At 39.8% G+C, this 27,738-nt stretch overlaps 2 protein-coding genes across 4 annotated transcripts; one reads left to right on the plus strand and one right to left on the minus strand.

Moving 5' to 3' along the window:
* The first annotated feature begins 263 nt into the window (after positions 1–263).
* jak2a (Janus kinase 2a) lies at positions 264–25,336 on the plus strand. Of its 3 annotated transcripts, XM_034122886.1 has the most exons (25): positions 264–353; positions 572–647; positions 8,191–8,479; positions 11,908–12,031; positions 12,145–12,265; positions 12,908–13,053; positions 13,577–13,871; positions 14,054–14,173; positions 14,841–14,998; positions 15,095–15,206; positions 16,094–16,280; positions 16,895–17,019; positions 17,865–17,999; positions 18,085–18,172; positions 19,117–19,244; positions 19,339–19,477; positions 19,660–19,811; positions 20,166–20,316; positions 20,402–20,535; positions 20,756–20,945; positions 21,551–21,675; positions 22,379–22,551; positions 22,816–22,933; positions 23,204–23,317; positions 23,497–23,604. In XM_034122886.1, the coding sequence occupies exons 3-25, from the start codon at positions 8,239–8,241 to the stop codon at positions 23,602–23,604; spliced, it is 3,384 nt and encodes a 1,127-aa protein (XP_033978777.1). In that variant the 5' UTR covers positions 264–353; positions 572–647; positions 8,191–8,238. The 3 variants fall into 3 exon arrangements, with proteins under 3 accessions (XP_033978777.1, XP_033978776.1, XP_033978778.1); XM_034122885.1 differs by having other exon boundaries at positions 274–647; positions 23,497–25,336; XM_034122887.1 differs by lacking the exons at positions 264–353; positions 572–647 and adding an exon at positions 10,254–10,311 and having other exon boundaries at positions 8,453–8,479.
* rln1 (relaxin 1) lies at positions 25,027–27,267 on the minus strand. The gene is made up of 2 exons (XM_034122950.1): positions 26,926–27,267; positions 25,027–26,332 (listed from the first exon to the last, which is right to left on the minus strand). Exons 1-2 carry the CDS (start codon positions 27,119–27,121, stop codon positions 25,974–25,976), a joined length of 555 nt encoding a protein of 184 aa, XP_033978841.1. The 5' UTR covers positions 27,122–27,267; the 3' UTR covers positions 25,027–25,973.
* Between the last annotated feature and the right edge of the window lie 471 nt (positions 27,268–27,738).

The raw sequence follows: 27,738 nt of genomic DNA on the forward strand, positions 1-27,738 counted from the left end.
ATATGCTGTTGTGTCTCAAACGGATAGACTAGGTTATTAATTTATTTGCCAAATAGTTGCTTAAAATGCTACAATAACATTTGCAATTCGTTTTTAATCTGCCATGTACTGTATCTGTATCGTGTACCTGTCTCTCAGCCACCGTAGTGTCGTGTAGGGGGCGTGTCGTGTAGGGGGCGTGTCGTGTACCGTCTTGCTGCGGCTGCAGCTGGGTGATGCTGCTAATATCCAACCTAAAACTAACTTCATCGCTGCTCCTCCCTTATCACCAGCAGCAGCACCATCCTCTCTCTGTCATACATCCATGCTCTCTGTAGTCTACTACGGTCGACTCATACGAGGAGACAGGCAGGGTAAGTCCCGCTGTGCCGCCTAGTACCGTCAGTAGGTTGGGTTATTCACCTAATATACCCATTAGCTTTCATCTGGGACACACAACAGTGAGATCGGCGCGAGGAGTTTCCAAGTGACTTGGTATCGTCAAATGAGGACAGTTCAGGAGAATATGTGAAGACCGACGGAATGGCAATCAACATGCCAAATAACGAAGCATTTTCACTTTTGTCGACAGCTAAAGTAGGCCGCTAGACCGGAGGACTGAGACCGAGCAGAGTTAAACTAAAGCAGCCACCAGAAGACAACAGCGAGTAAGTTTTCTGTCTCTGTGCTTTTCAACAGCTCACTTCCAACTCACTTTGAGATCTGTTTTTTGGTGTTACGTATGTAAATAAAACCTTGACTTGTGGGAAGAGCGTTGACCACAAGTGTTACTAAAAGTGTACAGTCATGTTTATAACGCATTGCAATGACGTTTTACTTCAGAATTTTCTCACACTGCCTGATAAATGTATTTAACAGCTGTGTGGTCTACGTGTGGGTGTGTGTTTATGGGAGTGTGTTTATGTTTGTGTGGGATTTTGTCTATGTCAATGTTGTATTTTTGGGGCTGAAATATTTGCGTTGGAAAAACATTATGATTGCCAATTTTACTGGAAAAGCTATTTTTCATGTCCTTAAAACAATGCATAACATAACCACATGTTTTGAGGAAGATTCATTACATTTGGGTACTAAAGAATCGCCAATTCATTCTAAAAGGACAGAGGTGTATATTCCACTTATTTTGGAAGCTGCTGTATACTACTGTAGAGTTGTATTGCATTGTACAATAGTCTTATTTGTGTCATTGAGTGTTGACAAAATATTAGAAACGCCCCTCCCCTCCGTATAATGCAATGCTATATTAAGTCAAAGTCAAAGTCAACTTTATTGTCAATCTTAAAATATGTTTGTACACACAGAAAGATCGAAATACTGTTTCCCACAGTCCCGAGGTATAAAAAACACACGTTAAAATACAAGAACAGCACCAGGAACTACTGCTGCACAGAATTACCATTTAGGTTGAAGTGATGGGGTTTTGAGTTTTAGTTAGAAGGGTGCACACTAATTGATTCCTTCATCAAGCAGCAACACATCTCTTAGTTCAGTTTAAACAAAAAGTGAGAAATCTAACCTTCATGTAAAAAGGATTATTTGAAGGACTATTTTGGACTACACTAGGCATAATGTACCTACTGTAATGAACTGCTAACTGAGTGTAAATATAGTCTATTGATGGTGGTCCCACATGATTTAGATGCCTATCTGAGATGAATCATTTCGCAAGTCAGACTGGTTCATTCACTTCAGAGCAGTCAAGTCATGTCCAGTTCAAGCTTCATAATGTTGGTTCTTTTTTGAGGAAAGCAATGTTTTAGCAATGCTTGAGTCATCTCCAACCAATAGTACTAATATGGATTTGTCCATTGACTGATGCCCTGTTAAGGGGGGCCAAGGGAGCAGATACAGATTTAACTCTGCATCAATCATAACAAGACTATACTTAGACATGCTGTAAATAGTGTACTGTTGGGTACATGTTTTTCTGTGGTTTCTTTTAGGTTTGACATATTTTTTCTGGCAGTGTTGATTCATCAGACTACTTGAAGAATGCAATTAGTAAGACATGTAGACAGTAAAGGGGGAAAGTACGTACTTTTGTTGCATGTTTTATTCAGGTCACACACCAAGGTCTGCACTGTCAGCTTCTGAAAATGGAGAAAAAACAAGTTGGCTAGTTTAAAATGGGTCGCGGAGCAATGGCAAATTTACAGCTGCACATTTTTTCCTGTCACATTCTGCCAAAATGACCTTCAGTGTAATTTTTGGATTACTGGATCTCAAAAGAATTGGCAGTTTGATATGAACCTATACAGTAAATGAATGAAAACATCCCACACTGAGGGGTGATACTTAATGTGAATTCGCCCGGTGTTTCCCAGAACCTTGATTCATTTAGGTATTGATTCTACTGCTTAAGGAAGCTTAACTGACTTTACTTTTACGGCATGACTACAAATCCTTGCCAAAACATTCAACAGTTAGAAATGGCCGTTTACAATGTTGGCCATCTGCTTTACTTTTGCAGCGATTCACGTTTTGTTTTAACCTGTTTAACCTATTTGTTGTTCCCTGTTATAAATACCTTGGTATCTGGCTTGACGATTGCCTCTCTTTTAAACTTCAGGTCGATAATCTGCTTAAAAAGCTGAGGTTGAAGCTAGGTTTCTTTTTCAGAAACTAGTCCTGTTTCTCACTTGAGGTCAGGAAAAGGCTAGTCTCTGTGACCTTTTTACCTGTGCTGGACTATGGTGATCTGCTTTATATGAATGCACCTGCCCATTACCTGCAAAAGTTAGATGCCGCATATCACAGTGCACTGAGAGTCGTTACAAATTGTAAAGCACTTACTCATCACTGTACCCTGTATGCCAGGGCAGGTCTGCCTTCACTTACTGTACGGAGGCTCAGTCATTGGTACATGTTCATTTATAAAGCCATGTTGGGTAAACTCCCATCTTATATCTGCTCTCTGATCACACAGAGAGTTGCAGGTTGCTATTGCCTGAGATCACATGATGTGGTTTTGTTACATGTGCCAAGTGCAAGGACTGACTTAGGTAACAAAGCTTTTATGTGCACAGCTCCTCTTGCTTGGAACAGTCTTCAAAAAGATTTGAAAATGTGCAAATTGGTTCCACTGCCTGTTTTTAAAGCTTGGATAGGTGCAATGATACTTGATACTGTTGGTACTTGTCAATGTCTCTAGGTATGTAAATGTAGCCCTGTAAATACGATGTCCGTATCTGTTGTTTTATGTTCATGTTGTAACCTACTTGCTGCCATGTTGGACAGGTCTCCCTTGAAAAAGAGATTGATGATCTCAATGGGACCACCTGGTTAAATAAAGGTTTATAAAAAAAATAGTTGGACGTATTTTAACCCAAAAAGAATTCCATAATGCAGTTGTATTTGAAAGCGTTTTAAACACAGTGTCCTTTAACATAGCAAAAGCCAGCATGGGCACAGTACAGAGAAGGAAATGCCTATGTGTTCACCACCTTAATTACATTACCTTAATCTGTGGTCTGTTCTGTACATTGATGATAAAAACATTCTTTCTACTTCCTTTTTTGGCTCAAAATTATTTTCCCCCAGTATAAAACCTTTGTATTTCAGCTTTGACATCAGGACATATCATATACCTTTTACTTTTAGAGATAGGATTAAGGCTCTGTTGAAGTTTGCATAACTTTAAAAAAAAAGAGAGGACCTAAACTCTGGGTCCTTCTGTGTGGAGTTTGTCAGTCAAATTACTCGCATTACTTGCGCTGAAAAATGTTCAAGTAAGAAAAAAAAAAGCATATAGCATGAGCTTTCGTCATAAAAGAAGAAAACTGTAAGAGCGTGTTTTAAATGGAAGAACAAAGAGTGCAGAGCAATGATACATAGTGTATGTAAAAAATGTCTGCCCTTCTGCAGTAGGAAGTAAAACCAAAAGAAAATACAATTCATTTCCAAGACCATTGTGTTTATTTCAAAACATCATATAGAGAGTACTGTAAGTTCACGCCTGGCTTTGTTTTGAAGACACTTTTGAGGAAGTGTAAACCCACTGAAACAAATACAGCGTTGTATCAGTGTGGGAAGTGAGTGAGCAGTAACACAAAGGTTCACTTAAGGTCATCAGGGCATTAGATACTTGTTGTTCTGTTTGCAGTGAAGATTGCATCCAACAGTGTTTTGGCAGACTTTTCCAGACTTTATCTTCATTTGATCAATTTCCAGTTTTAACATGTGGGAAACAATTTAAGAGAGTCTTGTATCTTGTAAAAAGAAAGTGGAGATCACAAGAGATCATTTGAATTAATGAAAACGTCCCCCTAGGACATTTTCTTTGAAAAGTGAGATCGTAAAAAGAATCGTAAAACAACATCAACAACTTTACACTGTAGTACATAGTCTAACATGACATTAAAAAGTAGTTAAAAAAGTTGCCACATTTAGACAGAAATAAATGTTTTATAAAACAATATCAGCGTAGTCCAAAACTTAAAGTTGTGGTTAAGCCTTTTCAAACATAGCATTAGTGTAAAGCAATCCATATACGTTTGATTTTAATAACACTGCCAAGGTACTTCCTGTTCACTTTGAATAGTTTTGCTATTTAAAATAATTACAGCTGACAGAGCGACGTTTCTCCATCTAAAATCTAAAAACATTTATTTGTTCAACAATATGTCTAAACACTATATGTGGACATGTCTAATCTCAGCTCTAAATGTAATGTTTCTTTGGTTAAAAGGCCTATAAAAAACACATAATCTTCTTATATTATCAATGTACAATTGTCCTGATGGCTAACACTGTCAAGAGTGCTGATGACAGATGACGGTCCTCCATGGAAATGGACATTCTGTCGCCTCTGTAAGGAACGTGTTAATATATTTTATGAGGTATAAACACATGCTTCCCAGCTTCACTGTCAGTAGATCTGCCTGTACAGTATTAAAGGCAGATGAGAAATCTGCAAACAATATGCACGTTTGAGAGGAAGTTGTTTGTAAACTCGGTTCTGATGCGTTGCATCCTGCACACCCATCTTTGCTGGATGCATATTAAAAAGTATCCATCTTAGCATTGGTTTCAAACTTTGAGTTATATACAATAAAACCCTCAAAATATTTCTATATATAATAATATATAAATATAAGCTATTGGTCTGGCAAATAAATAAATATAGATTATTTTGTCCATGATTTTTGATTTATTTGTGATCCCAGTGAAAAGTGATTAGTGAATTTAGTGTTTAACTAATCGCAACACTTCCATGGTGTATTCCCATCCATTTTATAAGCACCAGTGGATTGCCTAGTTATTATCCTGGAGTACTGTAGGTGTGCCATTTTCTCTCCAGTCCCTTTTTAGACCCCATTTACACGCAAACGCATACGAAACGCAAACAAACCGAATACGATATCAAAAAAGTCTTCCGTTCACACGAGACCGCTCGGGAGCGCTGGAGACGCTGTAGTACATATGCCGGGCCTGTAACAAAATACACCAAAAGCAGTGAAGAAGACCCCCGAGCATGGTTGCCATGGTTGCCCTTCTGTTTATGCCCCGCGGTGGATTTAGCAACATGTAGTTCATGTAATTCTCCATGTCCACTTGTTGCTGATGGTTGTGGTAGAGGTGCTGTAGATTTTGCACTAACATCTGTAGCATGGTCAGTAGCAGTAGCAGTAGCTACTGACAGTAGCTACTGACCATGCTACACCAGTGAGCAGCAGAGGTGGGGAGAGGTGGGGCTATGGCTTCATCGTTATCAGGAAATGATCGTATATAGGGCGTACACACAGAGCCGTTTGCCCCCCCCAGAGCGTTCCGTTTGCAGATCTATCCACCTTGGGACCCGTTATCGTTTGCGGGGTCCGTTTCCGCGTTTCCGTTACGGCCTCGTGTGAACGAACGGGCTATACGAAAGAGAAAAGTAGCGGATACAACCGTTTGCGTTCTCGTGTAAACAGCACATTAGACTCAGGGTACATGGTAACTAGTCAAGACATGACAAAGTATGACTTGAGTTGACACACAGGTTTGTGCAACTAGATTTTCACAGTTAGTAAACACAAAAACCTATCCAGGCTATGACTGGTGGTGTCACAAAGCAAAAAACTCCACCTGCCATCCATAGTCCCCAAAAACAGTTTGGGCATTTAACGTTCGACTGGTGCCACAGTCAAACAAGTTCTTCATGGCAACAGTAGGTGCTCAATACTGCTTCTAGGAAAGACAGAAGCCATCATCGGGAAAGTACTCTTACATTTTACATTTTTTGTTGAACAAGGACCACACAGCACAATGGCTTGGCTTTTGGTTGGAAACCATAATTGGTTCCCTTTGAGAAATGCTTCCTAGTTGTCTATTTTCTTTGAAATCGCATGTCTCTGTGATTATCAATTCCTCTTATCGGTGCTTAAGGAGAGTTGCACATTCAAAATGACTTAGCGACATAAGCATTATCAAGTTTTAGTTGTTTTTTGGGCTTAGACCATGGTTCATGGTCAAAAGCATGATGCAAAATAACCTGTGGCTTCAACATTAGTTTCAAACTGCTTAAGTAGGCCATTGTTTTCATCCAAACTTTAAGATCCCAGCAGATGATTTGATACTATGAAATGTCCAAAGGCCAATCTAAGTCGTGGCCGCAGCGGCCAGCATGCAGAGTGGCCATTAGGGACAACATGTGTCTGAGCTGATAGCTCTGACCTCAACAAGCACAGAGGCAGAGATAAGACGCAGCAAGAGACTGGAAAGAATTCTCTGCCTGTCTGCCACATGATAAACGTTTAGGGTGTGTAAACACACTGAACAAACTGAGAGAGCTGTGCTTTCCTGAATTAAAAAATGCTTGGCATACATATTTTTCTGCCCTCCTCACCTGCTGATAGCTTTGGAACCAAAACAATACCTTGCATAATTCTCCACTTACTTTTTCCATTTGATTTTGCCCCAGCTTCTGTGCTGTTTCTTGGAGAACATACATATGCATTTGCAAATAGAGAACGAATCATACGTTTTTCCATGTGCAAAAATGATTAAGTACATTTTTACATACAGTGAAAATGCATAAGAGGTTAGAACTGCTGAGAGTGGTCCAGGGATTTCTGGTTGATATTGTATTCATTTATGGCTGAATAGAGGGACATAATAGCCTCTCAGACATCTGAATCAGCCACTGTTCAAAATGGCTGTGGTCTAGAAAATCTCATTTAAAAGTTAAGTTCAAAATATAGTGAACAGACCAGGAATAAATGCCTTTGCCTTAGGGTTGCATTTGAGGGCTTGTTTGCGACGGTATATGAACTATATGTCAAAATATCCACCACATTTGAGCATTTTTTGTTCATTCCACTCAACATAATTTATTATGTTTTAGAAACCTTTAATTCAGTAATGAGCATACACAAGAAGACCAATATTCCAAAGTGATAGATGAAGATAATGTGATCAAGAAACATAATTTCATCCTGTGATTTGATAATGACATTTGTAACCTTACCTTTTTGAGTGAGTTTCATATTACAATTGAGTAATGTTAGTGTGGCTGACGTGTTTACATTAGTCTTTATAATCTCATTCACAAAGTGACAGTAGCAGGTTTGACGTAAAGATATATCAGCTACTTATAAATTATTCTGCTATCAAACGTTTTTTAGACCCTCTGAATTAAATAATACATTTTTTCTCAGACTCTTTATTCATCATAGAGGAAGCTAGCTCTCGTCAGCTCCGTGGCTCTATGGATGGCAAAGTTAAAATAAACAATCGACCGACTGCTTTGGTCAGTAATATAATATCCCAACAACTAATGGATTGTTAACTGAGAAGTGGTTTTTGGGGTCTCTAGAAAATTGGTTCACTGTCTGGTGATTTCTTGATTTTTCCTCTAGCACGAGGGAAAAAGAAGCTGAATATCACAAACATGAGGTGCATGTTTGTGATATTGAGTGCGACTTTTCCTTAATTATTGGATGTACTGCCCTAAAATGTGGTTCAGAACTTCATGTTATTCCCTAGGAGGAACTATAATAAACGTGTTCCTCTCACTTTTGATCTAGTGTTCAAATTCTTATTTTTCCAATACTTCTGTTTATACCCAACCTGCAAAACCAAAGATATTCCCAACAGCCTCGGATGTACTTTATGTTTAATATTGGCATGCTTACCCCCTAAACTAGGATGTCGGACATGATTTAACCTACCTGTGCTTTCTCTCTGTCTTATCCCTTTGTCCCCTGACAGGTGGATGTTTGTTTTTCGCAGCACAAGGCCTGTATCCTGCTGACAGACATGGATCCACCCATCTCTGGTCCCACAGCACATCTCAATGGCCACCTCCCTGAACTCGAGCCAGCCGCTGGAATCGACCCCAAGCCGGACACGGATGCCACCTGCCTCACTGTCAACCTTTACTACCTGGGTAAAGATGGAGGAGGGGGCGGTTCAGGAAAGGGATCAGAAAGCGCTCTCACGTTCCCACCTGGAGAGTACGTAGCAGAGGAACTGTGCATCAGGGCGGCGAAAGCATGTGGTGAGTCACAAAAGGATTTCAGATGTAATGTCAGCCCACAGAATATATAGAATACAGTTTATGCATGGTAACTTTATTTGTTAAAGGTCCCATGCCATGGCCATTTCTACTGATCATAATTCCATTGTTGAGGTATACTAGAATATATTTATATTGTGCAATTTTCCAAACTCACATTGGTTTCTCATACAGCATCTCTGTATAGTATGTGTATTCACTCTCTGTCCTAAACGGCTTGTTGGAGCTCCTACCCCGCCCCTCCCTGTGAGCCCAGTGTGCTCTGATTGGTCAGCTCGCCCACTCTGTTCTGATGTGTTCACCACCGTTACAGCGGAACATCAGTGATTATGTGTTACAATGGCGTTAGTTAGCAACCAGAAAATGACACCAGTAATGACAAACAGATGAGAATGCTGCGTGGGGTCTGGGTGCCGTGTTGGCGGGACGTTGCGCGGCTCGCTGCTGTGAGGAGCGGACAGTGTGAGCTGTATTACTGGTGTCATTTCCTGGTTGCTGCGTGGGGTCTGCGAGACAGCGAGACATCGCGAATGGATGCGGAAAGGGGGGGGTGCTGAGGGGAGGCCATCTGCGAGGCTCCACTAGCACCCGCACCCCCAAACGCGGCGCACCTATAGTTCACTTTTAGATTCTTTATTGCCAACTTGTTGGTTGTTGGTGCAACCCGGAGAGGTTCTGCTTTTGTTTTTGTTTTCTCAACTCGTTGTGTAACCACTGTTGCGTCAAATCGGTCAGGCTTAATAACATTAATGTATTAAAAAGTCTCAAATATCACACTTTTATTTATTTATATTTAATTATTCACAAACATTGCAAATGGACAGCAAGTTCCTAGCACACTCAGGATGTTTTGTTCTGTTAAACATGACACTAAAGTTCAATTGAATTATAAATACACATATTATTAATGCAACAGCTTAGGAACTGTTGCTTCTGGCAGCGATGCATGTGTTTGTATATTTCATGGAATTATTATTTGTTTAAATTTGAATTAATAAAATAGCAGTGTGACGCTCGACAAGCTATTATCTACTATGACAGGCTAAAACATTTGTCAGTCATGCAATCACACGCCGTTAGCAATTTCCCACGCAATGACGTAAAAGGGAGGCTTTTTATTTTATTTGTATAACTAAGCCTTTAACCTTATTGTAAAATGTTTTTAATATCTTAAAGAAGAATGTTGTTTTTCTGAGATAGTTGAACAGTCTATGCCAAGAAGCGTTGCCACTGTTGGCCTTATAAGGACATGTTATGCTGTTATTGTCTTTTATTTGTCTGTTGAACTATATCTATTGATAACTAAATGAGGTCAGTTCTCTGAGGAAATCGTTTTTGAGCCAAACAGCCAGTAGCCTTCTGGCGGATGTGAGGATATAAATACTTTCTACTCATCTGTGTCCAGGAAAATAAATAATCCAAGGAACTACTAGAACAAAATTTAGGAGCATTTTCCGTGGCTTCTTCAAAGTTTCAAATGCATCCAGTTATTTTCTTTAAAGAAATAGGGGCAGGGGATTCTGCTATCAGAGCCCACCCAGTGTTGTGAGACAGAACTACTGGCTTTCTCTTTCTAGCAAACACAAATCCGGAAGTTGTCGACTGTTGTGTCTTGTTTTCCTCTCCGCCTCAGCTCTATCTCTCTCTGACACACTCTGGCTCCATTCCCCCTGTAGCCGATAAGAAAAAACTTCTCTCTGTCTTCTCTTCATCTTCTACATGCCCTTGCTTTTCTTATTGTTTGTCTCTTTTTCAGACTTTGTCTACTCTATCTGCAACCACTCTTTTCAACCACTGAATATCTGAATAAAATGGTATGAAGTATGTTGATAAGCAGTATAACATATGCAATGACTCTGACCTCTAACGGTGTGAATATAGTGAATTCAATCTGCATGTTGTTTCTTACTTTATGAATTAATAATGTGAACAAAATAACACTCTTCTTTAAGACTTGCTTAAAGATCAACCTTCATTTAACTTGACTTCCCCTGTTGTGGTTGAGCTTATTTCCTTGAACTCATTGCTTCACTCTTGTGAGGGCTTCCTGCTGTATGATACAATGTGTCTGTCTGCCAGTGACCCATTTAACCCCACTGACAAAACACCTTACTGCCAGATCAAATTCAACGTGAGGGCATTCAGGCTTCAGGCGAGATGATCAAACTATAAAATGGCAGGAAACGTGATAAACATGCCATTACCACTACTTAAGAAACAAACATTACCGCTGATAATAAATCAGTATTCAGATAGGGCTTAACTATTTATATAGTTTAGAACAATCTTTGTTAACACTTTGTATACAGTGGTGTAAAATAACTAAGTACATTGACTCAAGTACTGTAGTAAAGTACAACTTTAAAAAGGGACATGTTCTGCTACTTTGTACTTCTACACCCCACAACAATTCAGAGGTAAATTGTGTACTACATTTATTGAACACCTTAAGTTACTTTTCAGAAGTTGATTAATAGTATAAAACATAATCAGCACTTAAATAAGATTTGAGTTACACCTGGAGTAAATTCACAAACTACCCAGCAGTGAATACAAGGGAAAACAAGTTTCCACCTTTACCAGCTATGATAAACATAAATAATGAATCAATAATTATAATAAAAACATATGATATATATTAAACAAATCCAAAATAGGCCAGTGTTCCTACTCTCTGATACTTACGCTTTTACTTAAGTACAATATACTTCTTCCACCTCGGTTTATATAGGCTATAGTTTATGCTAACCACCTGTAGCAGCTACATTACTTCATACTTACCGTTAGAAATATGCAAGCGGCTTGTCTCCTGAGGTCCTTCCTTTTCCATTAATCCAGTCATTAGCGTTTGAGAGTAAATATCGGCTCACTTCCACATTTACCTGTAGGCTCACAGTCACATACAAACCGATGACAGTGCCATGACTCCGGCACCGGTGTTTACGTTAGCTATTTAGGTTAATTACGAACGCTTTTCCTCTCACAACGTGTCTTTCTTTCAACTCAAAGCTCGACATATTCTTATTATAATTTGACAAACAAAACAAAATGTTTTTTTTTCAATGTGCCAACTCTACTCCACTGAAATACACTAACTAGAAAAGTTACTTGGTTGTCAATTATGGATGTCAGTGTCACAATTGCTTCTTGTCTACATTGCTACCACAAGACAAGCTGTGTGTGCATAATAACATACTTAGGCTATGCTTGACTGTTCGTTAATAATGGCCAGTTGTTGCTGCTCATCACTTCAATGTGTTGCTAAAGTTCTAAAAATGTGTTCTTTATTTCAAACTTGGATATAAAAGGAGTGTACAGTACGATGCTATCCACTGCGGTTATAGAATACAACTTTCAGTCACTATGTTATACTGTAGTAAGCAGATAATTCGTTTTTTCTCTCTTGCCAGGAATTGCTCCAGTCTACTGCAGCTTGTTTGCCCTTATGAGGGAAAGTGAAAAGATATGGTTCCCTCCTAACCACATCTTTAAACTAGACCACCCAGCCAGTGAGAGCCTGCACTTTAGAATCAGGTAAATATTTGTAGCATGTATTTTAGTAATTTTTTTGCTTTTCAGACTTTACATGTGTTTTATGCTCAGATTTATTTTGAAACCGGATCCTTCTGGCCACATTTTCTCTCCAGATACTATTTCTCTGGCTGGTATAACAACGGCAATTCATTGTATGCCCACCGCTATGGCGTGTCCAAGGGGATGGAGAGCCCTGTGATGGATGATTGTGTCATGGCATACCAATTTCTTCAGGTTAGTCTTCATGGCTTGCACCCCATATCATTATTAAGACTGCTATTTTCTTTTATTTAAGGTACTTTGTTTGTTGGCACTTCACATTTGTATTTGTGAATTAAAAAAAAACAAGAATGAATTTGGTTTCCCCTTCCTTTTTATTAGATAATGCAGAAAAGTTGGGTTGGGAGTATAAAAAAGGCTTGCTTCCCTCTCTCTATCTGACTGCCTGTCCGTGTGTCATGACAGTCATTGTGTAAGTTCAGAAAACAGGAAGTGTGTTAGTGAGAGTGTTTAAGAAGCACATTTGGGTAACGGTATTTCAGGCTTCTCTTTACTGTGTGTTTGTGTGTTTATCCTTTCCCACATGCTTGTGTGAACTTGACATATGCAGCATGGATGAGTGTTGTTTTTATCTCTGTTGACATATGCCTTTGTTGATTAAATAGTGACTTAAAGGATTTCCCCTTTAAAATACACTTTCTTATTGTAACATTCAGTTGTATGTGCCATGAAGAAGTTTATATGCCTCGGAGGAAGGCATTTAGTTTTTGGGTTGCAATACCACAATATCTTAGGCACACCTGAAAGGAATCTATTCAAATATGTCACAAATACGTCAAAATGAGGCATACAAACGCTGTAATTGTCCTCCTCCAGTGGCGGAGTGACTTCCTGAATGGCTTGGTTCCTATTCCTGTGAACCACGAGGCCCAGGAGGAGTGTCTGGGCATGGCGGTGCTGGACATGATGAGGCTCGCCAAGGAGAGTGGACAGTCACCCGTGGACATCTACAATGATACCAGGTAGGATAAACTCACTCACTTAATGTAAGTAGTTATTGTGACTTGTTCTGCTTTCATACACTATTCAATCTAAAGCAGGGGTTAGTAAAATGGTCTCTGAAAAAAAAAAGAAAATGGTAATGTGAATTTTTAAGCCACCTGGAATAATCAGGATGCTGCTAGAATGGACTAGTAAACAATACAACATTTAACTTATGCTCAGAAAACCAAATTCAAGACAATGTTGGTCTCATGAAATGCTGTTCTGTCTTATGTGTCTCTGCTATGCTGGTGTGCATGTGGTACAGGTCATGAATAACAAAAGCAGTTTGACACAGTGAGCATCAATATAGTTTCATTATGTGTTTTCATGCAGCTGAATGACTTGTCTTTTTCCTATGAGATAAAAAAAGGGTCTACAATATCTAATCTTTATAATATTTATGCACTGTGTCCAGACTCTTTCACATATTATTCATCAGTAATATACAGTTTTGCTATCTTCACCTTATCCACCCTGTCTGATCCCCTCTCCTGCTTTCAGCTACAAATCATTCCTGCCGAAATGCATGCAAGGCCGCATCCAGGAGTACAACATCTTGACTCGGAAAAGGATCCGCTATCGCTTTAAGAAGTTCATCCAGCAGTTCACTGACTGCAAGGCCACCGTGCGTAACCTCAAGCTGAAATACCTGATGAACCTGGAGGGGCTGCTGCCCTGCCTGTACTCAGAGCACTTCCAAGTCACAGACCTCTCTGCACGGGAGGTTACCATCGTTGTCATGGCCGACACAGGCATCCAGTGTTCGAAAGGGAAAGAGGAGGACGAGGCACAAGAGGTGAGGAGAGGGGTTGCCGTGGTAATGCATTTGTGCACCACAGTGTGATGCTGTTTATTTTACCAATAGAAGGAGCTCCAGGAGTTGGTTACAATAACAAGGAAAGTGCATGTGTTAGCACACTTCTGTCTTCATTTAAAACAAATGTTAACCACTACTTTGTATTCCTTTTGTGTCGCCAGGAGCTGCAGACATACTGTGACTTCTCAGAGGTGATCGACATCAGCATCAAACAGTCCAATAAAGAAGGCTCCGTGGAGAGTCGCATAGTGACTCTCACCAGACAGGACAACAACATCCTGGTAGAGTACACTCTTAAGTCTTCACTGTAGTTTAGTATTCACTCCTGCTTGTGAACCAAAGTGGGGACATTATAGCTCTACTCAGCAACGGGTTAAAATGGCAACATACTTGCTGTCAAAGTTAGTTACAGGATATAAAGATGAACATCTCACAATTGTTTACTATTTAAAATAATTAGCTATACTAAAATGCATAAATACATGGATTTAAAAACCTGTTTTGGAGATACTTACTTAGCCATGTGGCCAGGGCCAGGTGCCAATTTAGAAATCCCAATAAAGTATTTATTTTGTATATGAACTGACTGATTAACTAAATAAGCTTGGCACAAGGATTTACAATAGGCCTATACGACAGATAATCATAAAATGATTAGCTATTTAGAAGCTTTTATGGCACCTTATTAACATTACTATTTGAGTGTTGTATGTCTTTTAAAAATGGACCTTGAGTCTCTTCAATGAAGCTGATGATTACAAGTACAAAAAATGAATGTGTATCAGTTTTATTTTCATTCTAAATTAGAAAATGATTGGCCCCCAGTTTATAAATTGAGCATAACCTATTGAAGTTAACATGATTTAAAGTACAAAATAGGTAATAAATGATGTATGTTTGTCTTCTGCATCCCCTCTCTGTACTCTCTTTCTCTGTCTGACCATCAAGGAACTGGAGTTTCGCTCGCTCCCAGAGGCTCTGTCCTTCGTGTCATTAGTGGATGGGTATTACAGGCTGGTTGCAGACGCCCATCATTATCTGTGTAAAGAGGTGGCTCCACCAAGACTTCTGGAGTGCATTCAGAGCTACTGCAACGGCCCTGTGTCGTGAGTACCACACACATGCACATATATAGCTTGTCACCCATGCACCCACAACCACAGCAGCAATCACACAAGTTCATTTTGTCTCTCTTATCACAGGATGGAGTTTACCATCGGTAAGCTGCGTCGCTCTGGTAACCACCAAGGCCTGTACCTCCTCCGCTGCAGCCCCAAGGACTACGACAAATACTTCATGTCATTCGTGGTGGGGGTAAGCTGTAAACATTAATGTGAAGTACTGTATTTCTCAATCAATCAATCAATCAATCAATGTTTATTTATATAGCCCAATATCACAAATGTTACATTTGTCTCAGTGGACTTCACAGTTTGTACAGAATATCAGTATGACAATATTTCTCATATGGTACTCTAAACATAAACAGGCTCTTTCAACACACTGCATTTTAATTTATAACTAATTGCTTCTTCAGCCCATGTGTCACAGCAGACTGCAAGATTATCTCTTCTGATGAATGATACAATGTTTGACCACAACCAGGGCCATTAAACTTTAATACGTTTTTTGTTATAATAACTGTTAAGTAAGAACGTGGTCGAAGACTCACTTCATTTAATTGAGCGGCTGAATGTGAACTGTGTTTGTTAAAAGTTTTACTAAAACCCAGTATTCATAAAAGTGTGCCCATCATTACTTGTAAATGTTGCCCATATTTTCTACCACTGGAGGGAGCAATAGGTCTGATTTCCACATAAAATGGACAATCCAGTTTATATGCAATACCATACTGTGACTAAGGCATGCTGTATCTCTTCTCTTATAAACCTCATCCATCCGATGCAGCATCTTTGACCTCCTATTTGTAAAAACATTGAATAAAGTTGAGAATTTTACACTGACGATGGTTTTGAATACATTGAAATAACCGATTTTTAAATGTAAAGTCGGTCTTGAATCAATAGTCAGGTGCCCAAATGATAATTTAAACATGTTTTTCTTGCTAATCTAATCCTCATCCAAATCGAATGACAAATCAGACAAACTTAGATAAATCAATTAGGTGTCCTTCAATGTTACAGTTTTTGAGTACCATTCTCAAATGCTAAAATGTAATCATATATATTTTTTCTTTTCAGTATGAAACTTTGGTGGACTATAAGCACTGTCAGATTGTGAAGATGGAGACAGGAGAGTACAATCTGAGCGGAGCCAAAAGGAGCTTCGGCTCGCTCAAAGAGCTGCTGCACTGCTACCAGAAGGAGGCGCTGCGCACCGATGGATACACGTTCCAGCTGAGCAGGTGCTGCTCACCCAGCCTCAAAGGTGAGGGTTCACTCACAGACAGACACTAATAAGAATACAGTATAAATACATGCACATTTATCAACACAGTTAAATTAAGACATTTACTGTTAAATGCAGGTATTCAATGCAATTAGAGTATCCTCCGTAACAGTTAAGACCTTTTCACTCAGTTGTATTTAGATGATATACTGTATGGATGAAATGCATTTTTGCCTGATTCAATTGCAAACCTATGTGTGAGTTTGTTTAAAACCATTAATCAAGTCATGATATAATTATAAATGGAGCTAATATTGAACATTACCTTGTGCTAATACCTTGTTAAAGTGATTAAAGTCACAAGAAGCTCCCATTTCAACGTCCTACATCAATTGTGTTAGAGCTTAATACAGCCCCTCACGGCCGTCTTTGACACTGTTATCGTGTTACTATTTATTACATTTTCCTTACGAAACGGCTTCAATCCCAGCTGTCACCATGTTCAAGTTACTGTTTACATCAGATGTCAATTTAACAATTATTAGCTAAACCATTGCTATTTCTATTACATATCACAAATTGAAAAAATTGAATTTAGACATAATCTGATTTAGTGTCAAAATCTGAATTTGTTGTGATTTACTTTTCCGTAGAGAAGTCCAACCTGGTGGTGTGCAGGAATAATCACGGGGCAGATGTTCCTCTGTCTCCCTCGCTCCACAAACACAACATCAGCCAGATGGTCTTCCACAAGATCCGAAAAGAGGACCTCGTCTTCGTAAGATAACACTTTTAACGCTTTTCCCCTCATCTGAATGAAGCAACACACATTCATAACTCTCCCTGCAGTCTTAGTGTGTACATATTTAGGTTCAATGTAGAAGCGTACAACCGTATCAAAAGGGTCTTTGTGTACAGTTTCTTTCGCTAAGAAGATTTAAAAAGTGGATCTGTAATTGGGTGGCCGGTGTCTTTGTTAATAATATAATAAAGTTGTTAATATGAGTGAGTGTCTAGAATGGGAAATGGACTCCTGTGGGGTCAGTAAGGTTGCGTCAATTAACAAAAACACTTCCTCATTGATCCGCCAACTGTCACCAGCTTCACACGTGTGATTGCATTGTGTGTGTGCATGTGACTCTCACCTCGATGACATGTTGCTTTCCGTCTCTTCTTGCCTGTTATTTGAGCACATGAGGCAGGTCTGTCACAGGAAAACCACAGAAGTTGTTCAAGCAGAGAGCTTTATCTGTATCGCAAGATTGTCTTACCACTCATCCCTCACTAGAATCAACAGGTGTTTTTTTTTTAATCTTCCTGTTTTGAACATGTGCTTAGCATGTGCTTGTGAGATGCTTACCGCAAATCTATGTGGTTGAATCTGAAGCAGTCAAAGCCATGGGTTCAGATACGGTCCACTTGGCTTCATGTGAAGAAGCTTGTATCATTTATTTTGTCATTAAATTGTGATTATAACATCGTATATCAGAAAGGTCTTTGCCAAATATGCTCTGTGGTTTACTGCTTAGAGGGTTCCAGTAATCATGGGTAGAGAGACATGGTGGAAATGCATCCCATCTCCAAAGTAGGTTAATAAAATTATGATAAATCTCTGTGTTTTAGAAGGAGAGTCTGGGCCAAGGAACTTTCACCAAGATTTTCTGTGGTGTGAGGAAGGAGACGGGAGACTACGGGGAGATTCACAAGATAGACGTCGTCATCAAGATCCTGGACAAGTCTCACCGCAACTATTCAGAGGTTAGCCGAGTGGATCTGAAACTCTGAGGAGTTCAAAGAGACAAGTGTTAATATTTAATCTCTTCTCTCGTTTCCCCCCCCGCAGTCCTTCTTTGAAGCAGCCAGTATGATGAGCCAGCTCTCCCACAAGCACTTACTCCTCAACTTTGGCGTGTGTGTTTGTGGCAATGAGAGTAAGTCCATAGAACACACACACACAAACACACACAGACAGAAAGGAATCAAAGTGGTTTTCCTTTAACTGTGGCATATACTAAGAATGCTGTTAGATCTTTAATAAGAGGGATATTTAGACAAAGACGAAACAAAGGAAACTAAGAAAGGCCTATGTGTGGAACTGAGATAATCAAACCGTGAGGAGATAACGTTTCTGACCTGCTCTCAGCTGTGCTCTGATCCTTCATCTCTGAGCGGATTAGGCCTTGGGATCAACAGGCCACTGCAATATCTTAACTCCACCTAATACTGGCTCCACACATCAGAGTATTGTGTCAGGAAACCTTTCTAGAGCATTCTGGAACAAAGAAAGGAAGGTTATAATAAATGACTTTGAAAATAGATGTGTCACTGATACAAATAAATGTTTTCCTGTGTGTTAGGGTGTTCAATTCTCTATTAAAACCTGGCATATGGTGCACTTAAAGTGTAATAGTCAAACAATTAACCTCTCAGCTGGGATAGTAAAATCCGAAAAGTACCAGATGGCAGAATATGGATGGAGAAATTAAGGTTTGCACACCGTTTTGTTTTTTTAAAGAAAACAAAATAAATCAGCTATAGTAAGATTTATTTGAAATGTGTTTGAGTACATTAATCCTCCACACCTGACTCAACAAACAATACAACTCATTCCACAATGTAGCTGTGTGAAAAAACAATGTCACAGTACAAAACAGTCTTTGTTGACCAGCATTTATCCAATACATTTGAAATGTTTAAACCTCAAACCTCTCCGGGCGCTTTGCAATAGCTGCCCACTGCTCCTAGCACTAGACTCCTGGTTCTAGGATGGGTTAAATGCAGAGGCCAAATGTCACTGTGTGTGCTGTGTGCTCTGCATGTGTGACCATTAAAGAATCACATTGATAAAATGCTCTCTCTCTCATCTCCCTGTCAGACATGATGGTACAGGAGTACGGTAAATTTGGTTCACTGGACACCTACCTGAAGAAGAATAAAAGCTGTGTTAACATCACCTGGAAGCTAGAGGTGGCCAAGCAGCTCTCCTGGGCTATGCACTACCTGGTAAGACATAATAAAGAGGACTACCTTCAACTCATATGGAAATAAAAACTAGTTGAGCTAGGTCATTGATGTTGTCCCCGTCATGTGCACACAGGAGGATAAGAACCTCATCCATGGAAATGTTTGCGCCAAGAATGTTCTTATGATCCGAGAAGAGGACCGGATGACGGGCAGCCTGCCCTTCATCAAACTCAGTGACCCGGGCATCAGCATCACCGTGCTGCCCAAAGAAGGTGAGATACACGGAGTCATGAACTGTCCTGATGTGAGAACACTTGCACCTCACACCTGTGAGGAGGCACAGGTCATGTGAGGATAATGTGAGCCAGCAGACTTTTGCTTTGTCTCAGGTTTTTCCCCCCTACCTTCAATTCACGTATTTCCTTCTCTATGTGCTTCTCTGTCTCCCTATCAGTGCTGGTGGAGCGTATCCCATGGGTGGCCCCGGAGTGCATTGAAAACCCCCAAAACCTGAGTTCAGCCACAGACAAGTGGGGCTTCGGGACCACCCTCTGGGAGATCTGCAGTGGAGGAGACAAACCTCTCAGCACCCTGGATTGCTCCAAGGTCACAAACACAAAGGATTAATTTAGAGTTTGAACTGACTGTAAAAGATCCGTGTCACAAGAATGTTCCGGTGGAAAAAATAGTCCCAGTGACCTTTGGTACACTATGATGTTAGAGATGCAGTTAAGCCATTTTGACTATTTACAATAACTTTTTAATTCCGTATAGACGTTAGAGAGTTATCATCTTATCTGACTTATCTGACCATATTTATAATATCCAACTATTTTATCTCACGCAATTAGTTTTAAAGTAAGAGAGACTCAGGGATTTTAAACAAATAGATTATTTTAATAAATGTCTGCTGTAGCTTTATCATTTCCAGATTGAAAACTTCAAATGTTTGCTCTGCAGAAGAACTTGTTCTATGAGGACAGGCACCAGCTGCCGGCTCCTAAATGGACGGAGCTGGCCAATCTGATCAACAGCTGTATGGACTACGAGCCGTCGCACCGACCCTCCTTCAAAGCCATTATCAGAGATCTCAACAGCCTCTTCACTCCGGGTAAATCACGTGGATGTGCTATAAGAACACTCTTCATCTCTGGTTTGATCTAGATTTGTTTTATTCAACCCCTTTTCTCTTCCAGACTACGAGCTGCTGGTGGAGAGCGACATGGTGCCCAACAGGACTCGAGGCTGCGGCCTCCCGTGGGCCTCAGAGAACCACGAGCCCGCCCAGTTTGAGGAGAGACACCTCATCTTTCTCAAGCAGCTGGGCAAAGTGAGGAACGCTCACACAGTGTATTTGTATTAGTCATTTTCTTTTTGTATGACACTCCTTTTTTGTTTCATTTTGACTGCCATACTAGTCTCTTCTTGAGATAAGGTTACCTCGCTGATAGCATCCCAGTTGATAAGACTTTGCTACATTAGAAAATATCATTTAATGTCTGCTTGAACTCCTGTCTGCTGTTTCTAAACCTCTTAAATCTGCTCTGCAGGGAAACTTTGGCAGCGTGGAGATGTGCCGGTACGACCCCCTGCAGGACAGCACGGGGGAGGTGGTGGCCGTGAAGAAGCTGCAGCACAGCACGGCGGAGCACCTCAGGGACTTTGAGCGGGAAATCGAGATCCTCAAATCCCTCCAGCATGAGAACATCGTGAAATACAAAGGAGTCTGCTACAGTGCAGGTACGAGCTGTCTGACGCGAAACAAATGTATTAGGAGATAGAAAGTCACAATAAAAGGTGGGGTTATGCATCCTTTCCCTGTCATTGTTTTAAATCTATTGACCTGTTTGTGTTTCAAATTAACATATGACAGTAATCAAAATAAATGCTCAATTTAGTCTGCCTTATTCTTATTATTTATCATGAGTGTTTCTAAGATGGATAAAGGGATAAGAGGACATTTGCTGTTCAAAAAAGGATATTCAAACATAATAATGTTTTCTTATGAAAAAGACATTCAAACATTTATCAAATTAAATGATATACTTTATCAGTTTAGCCCCCCACAATTAAGTCTTTGATATTTCCTTCCACAATGTTACTTTTATTTATCTTTTATCATTTGCCTGATGAATCTTGATTCTTTGCAGAGATCTGGGAAGTGTGTTTCACTTCCCCGGCAGATTATGTTATATATTTTCATTCATGTACAATTGTTGCTGCCGAGGGTGTAGTGACCGAGCCCATTAAATGAATACATCTAGATTTCCTCATAGGCCTTCGATCCACTGCTCCACACGTCATACATTCTCTTATAAGTATCGCACTTAACTTTGTTTGTGCAGGACGGAAGAACCTCCGACTGATCATGGAGTACCTCCCCTACGGCAGCCTGAGAGATTACCTCATCAAACACAAGGAGCGCTTCGACTTCAACAAACTGCTGCACTACACGTCGCAGATCTGCAAGGTATTGTAAAGCAGTGATGCAGACTTTAAAGTGGTGATCATGTCTTTCTAAGATGCACTCCAATGTAACTGAAAATGAAAATATGCTAGTTTATTTGTATATGCTTTCAAACTCTCCTATCTCTGATTAGAGAAATGTCATTTGCTTTTTACTTTTGGTTACCTGTTTGATCACGTGTGTTATAAATACATGTTTGTTGTATAAATACATTTACAGCACAAAGAGATATCATTATTTTGAGCTCATGCTGTATTTCTCCTTGACAAACACAATGGCCTAAGCTTTTGAATACGAGCATTATTAATCATGGCAGGGAGTATACTGTGATAATTACCTCTCATTAGTGCATATTATGTACGAGCGTTTATTGCAGAGCTGAAACTGTGAAGGTGTGGTCAGGGAGCGGATGTTGGTCTACAAATCAACAACCTGAATAATAAAATATAATATATATGTAAATCTACAAAAAAGACAATAAACACCTTCAAATATGAACGATGTATTCATTCAACAATGTTGTCTCAGATGGTGGGATATAGATATTGTATAATATGTATGCATGTGTTTTGTTCCAAATGTTTTATTCTTTAGTTTGTTCCTTTCTAAGAGGCACAATCTGTACAATATTATATTTAGATGTTTTCCTTAAAGTTCATAAGTAACACCAGTTCTCTTTCTCTGTGTGATTATATCCACACTACAGGGCATGGACTACCTTGCCACTAAGCGGTACATCCACAGAGACCTGGCCACGAGGAACGTCCTGGTGGAGAGCGAGATGAGGGTGAAGATCGGAGACTTCGGCCTGACCAAGGTGCTGCCGCACGACAAGGAGTACTACACCGTCAGAGAGCCAGGGGAGAGCCCCATCTTCTGGTGAGGAAGACTTGGAAATATATTTATAATAGTCTAGGTTGACATCGATGAAGAAAAAGGCTCAAGGAGAATGATTTTTTCTATTGTACGTATTGTTACTCTTGATGACTGATCTTTACACATGAGTGTTAAACATAGGATTTCTTGTATGCCTTTATATCTCTCTGCTTGTTAAATATGAACAGTGTTGAGTGTTTAACAATGTGTTCAGGCATCAGTAAATGATGTTTAATGTATGTCAAATGTTTTGTGGTTTTTTTCCAGGTATGCTCCAGAGTCGCTGACAGAGAGCAAGTTCTCTGTGGGATCAGACGTCTGGAGTTTCGGCGTTGTCCTCTACGAACTCTTCACCTACAGTGACAAGAGATGCAGCCCACCGGCGGTACTCTACATATTCTTCTTCTTCTTCTTTCTTTCAAATTTGGTTTTAAGTTTGACAAACTTATTTCCCCCTTTTAGTCATCTCACAATGTTCCTACTCTAGCCCTTCAACTTAATTGGGCTATTTTAAGACTGTCGAGAAATCAGTTGATTAAGCACTCAATAAAACAATAAACACTTATCGTTTTTATTGTGTCGTTTCCATTTGGGACATTTTACCAAGCTGTTTTAATTCAAGCCAAACAATAACAACACTTGTTTTCTGTTCTAGGTGTTCATGGACAAAATGGGAAATGAAAAGCAGGGCCAGATGATCGTGTACCATCTGATCGATCTTCTGAAACAGGGATACAGGCTGCCTGCTCCTGATAATTGTCCGAAGGAGGTCAGTAACTCTATACAAGCTATACAATTACAAAGTACTCTGTTTTGGTTTGAATAAAAACTGTTGGTACTTCTGGTATGATATCTTGAAGTTGAGCAAACAAGGCTCAGCCATCACAGAAAAATACACAGTTTGATGTATTGTTTGTTCCCGTGTTAATGTCCATGCTCTTCCTTCAGATGTACAAGATGATGACAGAGTGCTGGAGCAGCGAGCCGGGACTGCGCCCTTCATTCAAGACATTAATCCACAGTGTGGAGACTGTACGAGAGAACAAGGACGGATGAGACACATTGCAGCTTAACCTTTGACCTTTAGGTGTCCACTCTGGGGAGTCAATCCTCACTGAAGGTGTTTGTGACCTCACTGCTGTGATGCAGTCTGACGTACAGCCTATTTCACATTTACTCAAATAGGGATGATGAGTGGTAGTATCTACTTTCTTAGCAGTGTACCTTGACATGTTCAAATAACCTGGTTGATTATTACACTAGATCTGACTTAAACACCAAATATAAGACATATGAGATGCTTTAAAAAAAAATTCACAATTGCATACATTATTTTCTTTATGTTATTCTCTAGTCTAAGTAAGTTGTGTTGGATGTTTAAGCCTTGAAATCAGTATTAGTACCACAAATATATAAATAACCAACAAGCAGCATTTTGTTAGTTAATGCACACAAGGGGACCAGTTATGAACATCTCTACAGGTGGTTACAAATCACATTCCTGCTGTTACAGATATTTATTGCACATCGAGGATAATGAGGTAACTTCATGCTGATTGAGCGTCTGGCCCACTGATAAAAGATTTAGCATTTGCAAGATAACGAAATTGGTGTCTGTTGTGACATTCCAAGGAAAAATGATACATGGTTCACAGAAGGGACATGGGATCTCAAAATACTTGTGCATACTGCTTTAAAACTTCCCTGCGATTTGAACTTAATCACCATCCACTTATTTATTTACATCACTTCATGCAATATGCAAACAAAAAGCATTACAGAGATTTCCTTAAGATCTGGGCAGCGAGAAGTGTCGGATCATGGACTAATGTATACAACGTTAGTCCAATGCTTTGTTTTTGAAACCGGAAATGATGAGGGTGATGTAATAAGTTATGGGTTTATGTCTTTTTTTTATAATTACGGTATAATGTTTGCAGTGTTACAAGGATATTTTGTCTGTCTGTTGATACAGAACCTTTTGTCATCATTGTCCACCCATTTAAAGTGGCTAAGGAGCATGTGCATAAGTTAAATGTGTTAAATGTGTCAAATGTGTCAAATATGTGTCCTGAGGTGCTTTACAATGTCTGCCAAAAAATGTGTCTTTAAAAATGGAATGTTTTAAAAGTTTTTTTTGTACAGTATCTATCAGTGTGTGTACTGATTTAACGAGGGGATTGTTCAAAGTCAGTCCCTGAACAGATTGTAATTTGTGGAACAGCATCTGTCTTATTTGGAAAAAAACGAAGTTGTTTTTTATGGCAGATCTTACACACGCACACAAAATGTCAAAGGACGGACGGACGCCCTCTCACATCCCTGAGAATGAGTCATTGTAAAGAGCAACGCTTTCTCACTTGCAAACATACCAGCGCTCTAACCTCGGGCACTACCACAATCACACATTGTTTACGTCAAGTCTGTGTCTTCAGTTTCTAAATCTTGCCAAGACGGAAAAATTACTTTATTTTCCCACCTCATAAAGCCCTTATTGTGATGTTTGTACATTGGTGTGTGAACCAAATATTATTTTGTGAAATATGTATTTATCACAAGATTGTCAGGAAAACAAAGAATGTTAAACCAGATTTAACTGGTGTTTTTACCATTTGTTTCATTTTGAGTTTTGTGCAGTGTCAGTGACATTAAGTCTTGTTCTGTCATCCAACGGAAAACATGCAGCTACATTTATTACATGTATAGATAAATGTAAATATTATAAAAATGGATATGTATTATATTCCAGGTGTGTACATAATTGTATTAAAAAAAACATATTGCAGTACTACGGACATGAACATTGTTTTTCTTTGATCAAAATGTGGCTTATCACATTTTGTTATTAAGTTGTGTACATGAGTTTTACAATTACACAGAGAATGATGAAGTGTGCGGTTTTGTGCATTGGGTTAAATGTGTATATGTTTGTTTCATCTTTGTCACAAAGGATAAAGGGAAATCTACTTTTCTGCAGTAGCGTCCTGCGGGTGCTAACAGAAAACGATCAGGCAGGCGTAATGTTGTGAACAGATGTCAGCAATAAGTTCACCGCAGCCTAAATGACATAATGTGTGATATTGCCCGCTGCTAGAATAAATGCAGGTTAGTCATGTGGTCCGCAGGCTAAAAAATTGAAGCTTCTCCTGGTCCAGCAAATAAACAAAGGACACTGTAAGACTGAATATTTAATATTAACACAGTTTGAATTTATTTTCAGTGATGCTGAAAGGGTGACTTACAGAACATGATCATCATGAACAAAATATCAAACAAGGAAAGTAAAGAAAATATATCGTTTTTTAAAATATTAGAGTCACTTAAACCTATGAAAAGCAGATGTGAACTTTCTCTCCTCCATATTTAACATCCTACGTCAACACTGTCCATTACACCTTCATGTCACAGCCGCTCTGCTCCCTGAATCAGCACAAGCGTCCGATATCGTTCTTGGTGCAGCCCTGACTGCAGCACTTCCCGGCCACACCCAGAGAAAAGTTCCTCTTCTTCTTGCTCGCTACGGGCCAGTCCCCTGCGGCTGGGTTCCCGTCTTGCTCACCTAAAACAGTGAAAGGCTGCGACTGAGGGGCGAAGTCGCTCAGAGGCGGCGGCGACTGCTGCCTTTCTCCGCGGGCCGCGTACAGAGCCAGGAGGTCCGCCAGGGAGGAAGAGGAGCTGATGAGGAGCGGAGAAGGGTTATCTGCTGAAAGCTCTGTGCCAGGCTGCCAGTCTGGCTGGTCGTCCCCCACTGTCACATCACTGAGGGAACTCCAATGGAAGGGAGCTGGAGAATCAAAGAGGGTTGATCAATATTAGCAGGAGATAAAGATGGAGGCACATCACTTGTCATCTGCATCTTTGGTCATAGTTAAAAACTAATTCACAGATTAGAATGATGAAAATTGATATTTTGTAGAACTAAGGAGACAGGAATGATAGTTATACTCGCTTAAAGGATTGGTCAAATAAAAAATAAACATGAGCTGACCATGAAGCTCTTTATATCGTCTGTTTAACTGAAAAGTGTGGAGAAATGCTGCCTCTTTAAACCTGTTGCAGCCTAACCTGTTGATGTATATAACTTACAATTACAAACATGCGAGCGCTACAAATAAAGTAGGAACAAAATAATGATAGTTCCTTGCCTGTGCACCCTTTCTTATTCTCTTTCTTAAGCCTTAATGAGGAATCAATATCTTACATTATAACTATACACCAGACTACTGTATATTTAAAGACACGTCTCAACATTAAAGGTTTAAAGAATATTTCAGAAAAGTCTTTAAGGTCTGTATTCACATTTTTAAAACTACTTTTTTTTAAGATAAACACTTGTCCAATTAGTGAGCACTGATGAACCAGCAGCATGTTGCTCACCTATGTAGCCGTCTGTGGAGCGTTTCCAGCGCGAGCCTCCGCAGGTGAAGATGACCGCTCTGATGAACTCTCTCCCGCACAGCTTCACCCCGTAGTCCCTCGGCATCAGCAGTCTGCTCATCGTGTCCGCCTTCACACAGTTGCAGATGCCACCGACGCACACCACAGCCAGGGCAAGAGTCAATCTCCAGAGCATTTTCACTTGTCACTAACAGAGCCGGCTGCACAGGTAGGTCAAGCAGAGCTCCACCTCAGATCTGATCAGGGTTTCAAAACCTGGTGTGTAGCAGCCGAATGCTCAACTTGTGAAGGATGCTTCTGTTGGCTGTCTTGTGTTGCAGAGCTTTGGTTTCCCTCTTTTTGTTCTCTCTGGAAACCTACTCACTGGTTCACTCGTCAACCTCTGCGTTCAACCCCAACCCCTCCCTCCCTCCCTCACACTCACGTCATTGAAATTGATGACAATGACGTACTTTGGAGTTATTTCTTTATTGTAATAACATTAGTGCGATATTCTTTTGTAGTGTGAGTGTGCTCATTACTCATATGCAAGTTGCAGTTACGATTTTGACACAAACAATACGAAGGCATGCATGATGTCTTGTAAACCTCACCTCTTGTAATACAGGAGTTGTTGCATCAACTAAATCCTAGGAATATAGAACAATATATTGAGAACAATGTCAGGAGATTCATTTAATATTGAAGTTGTGAAAATGTACAGCTTTCATATACAACCAGGTATAGGTCTCCACACTAAGCATTATTACAGGGTGTCTGTACTGTATGCTTGTGATAGAAACAAAAAATCAT

This window comes from Trematomus bernacchii, unplaced genomic scaffold (genome assembly GCF_902827165.1).
Source record: "Trematomus bernacchii unplaced genomic scaffold, fTreBer1.1, whole genome shotgun sequence".
NCBI lineage: Eukaryota > Metazoa > Chordata > Actinopteri > Perciformes > Nototheniidae > Trematomus > Trematomus bernacchii.

What these genes read in the sequence shown, in the direction of transcription:
- jak2a (XM_034122886.1), top strand. Translation starts at nt 8,239, where the DNA reads ATGGATCCACCCATCTCTGGTCCCACAGCACATCTCAATGGCCACCTC. An exon ending in CAGGGCGGCGAAAGCATGTG is followed by an intron (nt 8,480 to 11,907) that starts GTGAGTCACAAA and finishes CTCTCTTGCCAG; the next exon opens with GAATTGCTCCAGTCTACTGC. An exon ending in GGGGAGAGCCCCATCTTCTG is followed by an intron (nt 22,552 to 22,815) that starts GTGAGGAAGACT and finishes GTTTTTTTCCAG; the next exon opens with GTATGCTCCAGAGTCGCTGA.
- rln1 (XM_034122950.1), bottom strand. Translation starts at nt 27,121, where the DNA reads ATGCTCTGGAGATTGACTCTTGCCCTGGCTGTGGTGTGCGTCGGTGGC. An exon ending in CTCCACAGACGGCTACATAG is followed by an intron (nt 26,333 to 26,925) that starts GTGAGCAACATG and finishes TTGATTCTCCAG; the next exon opens with CTCCCTTCCATTGGAGTTCC.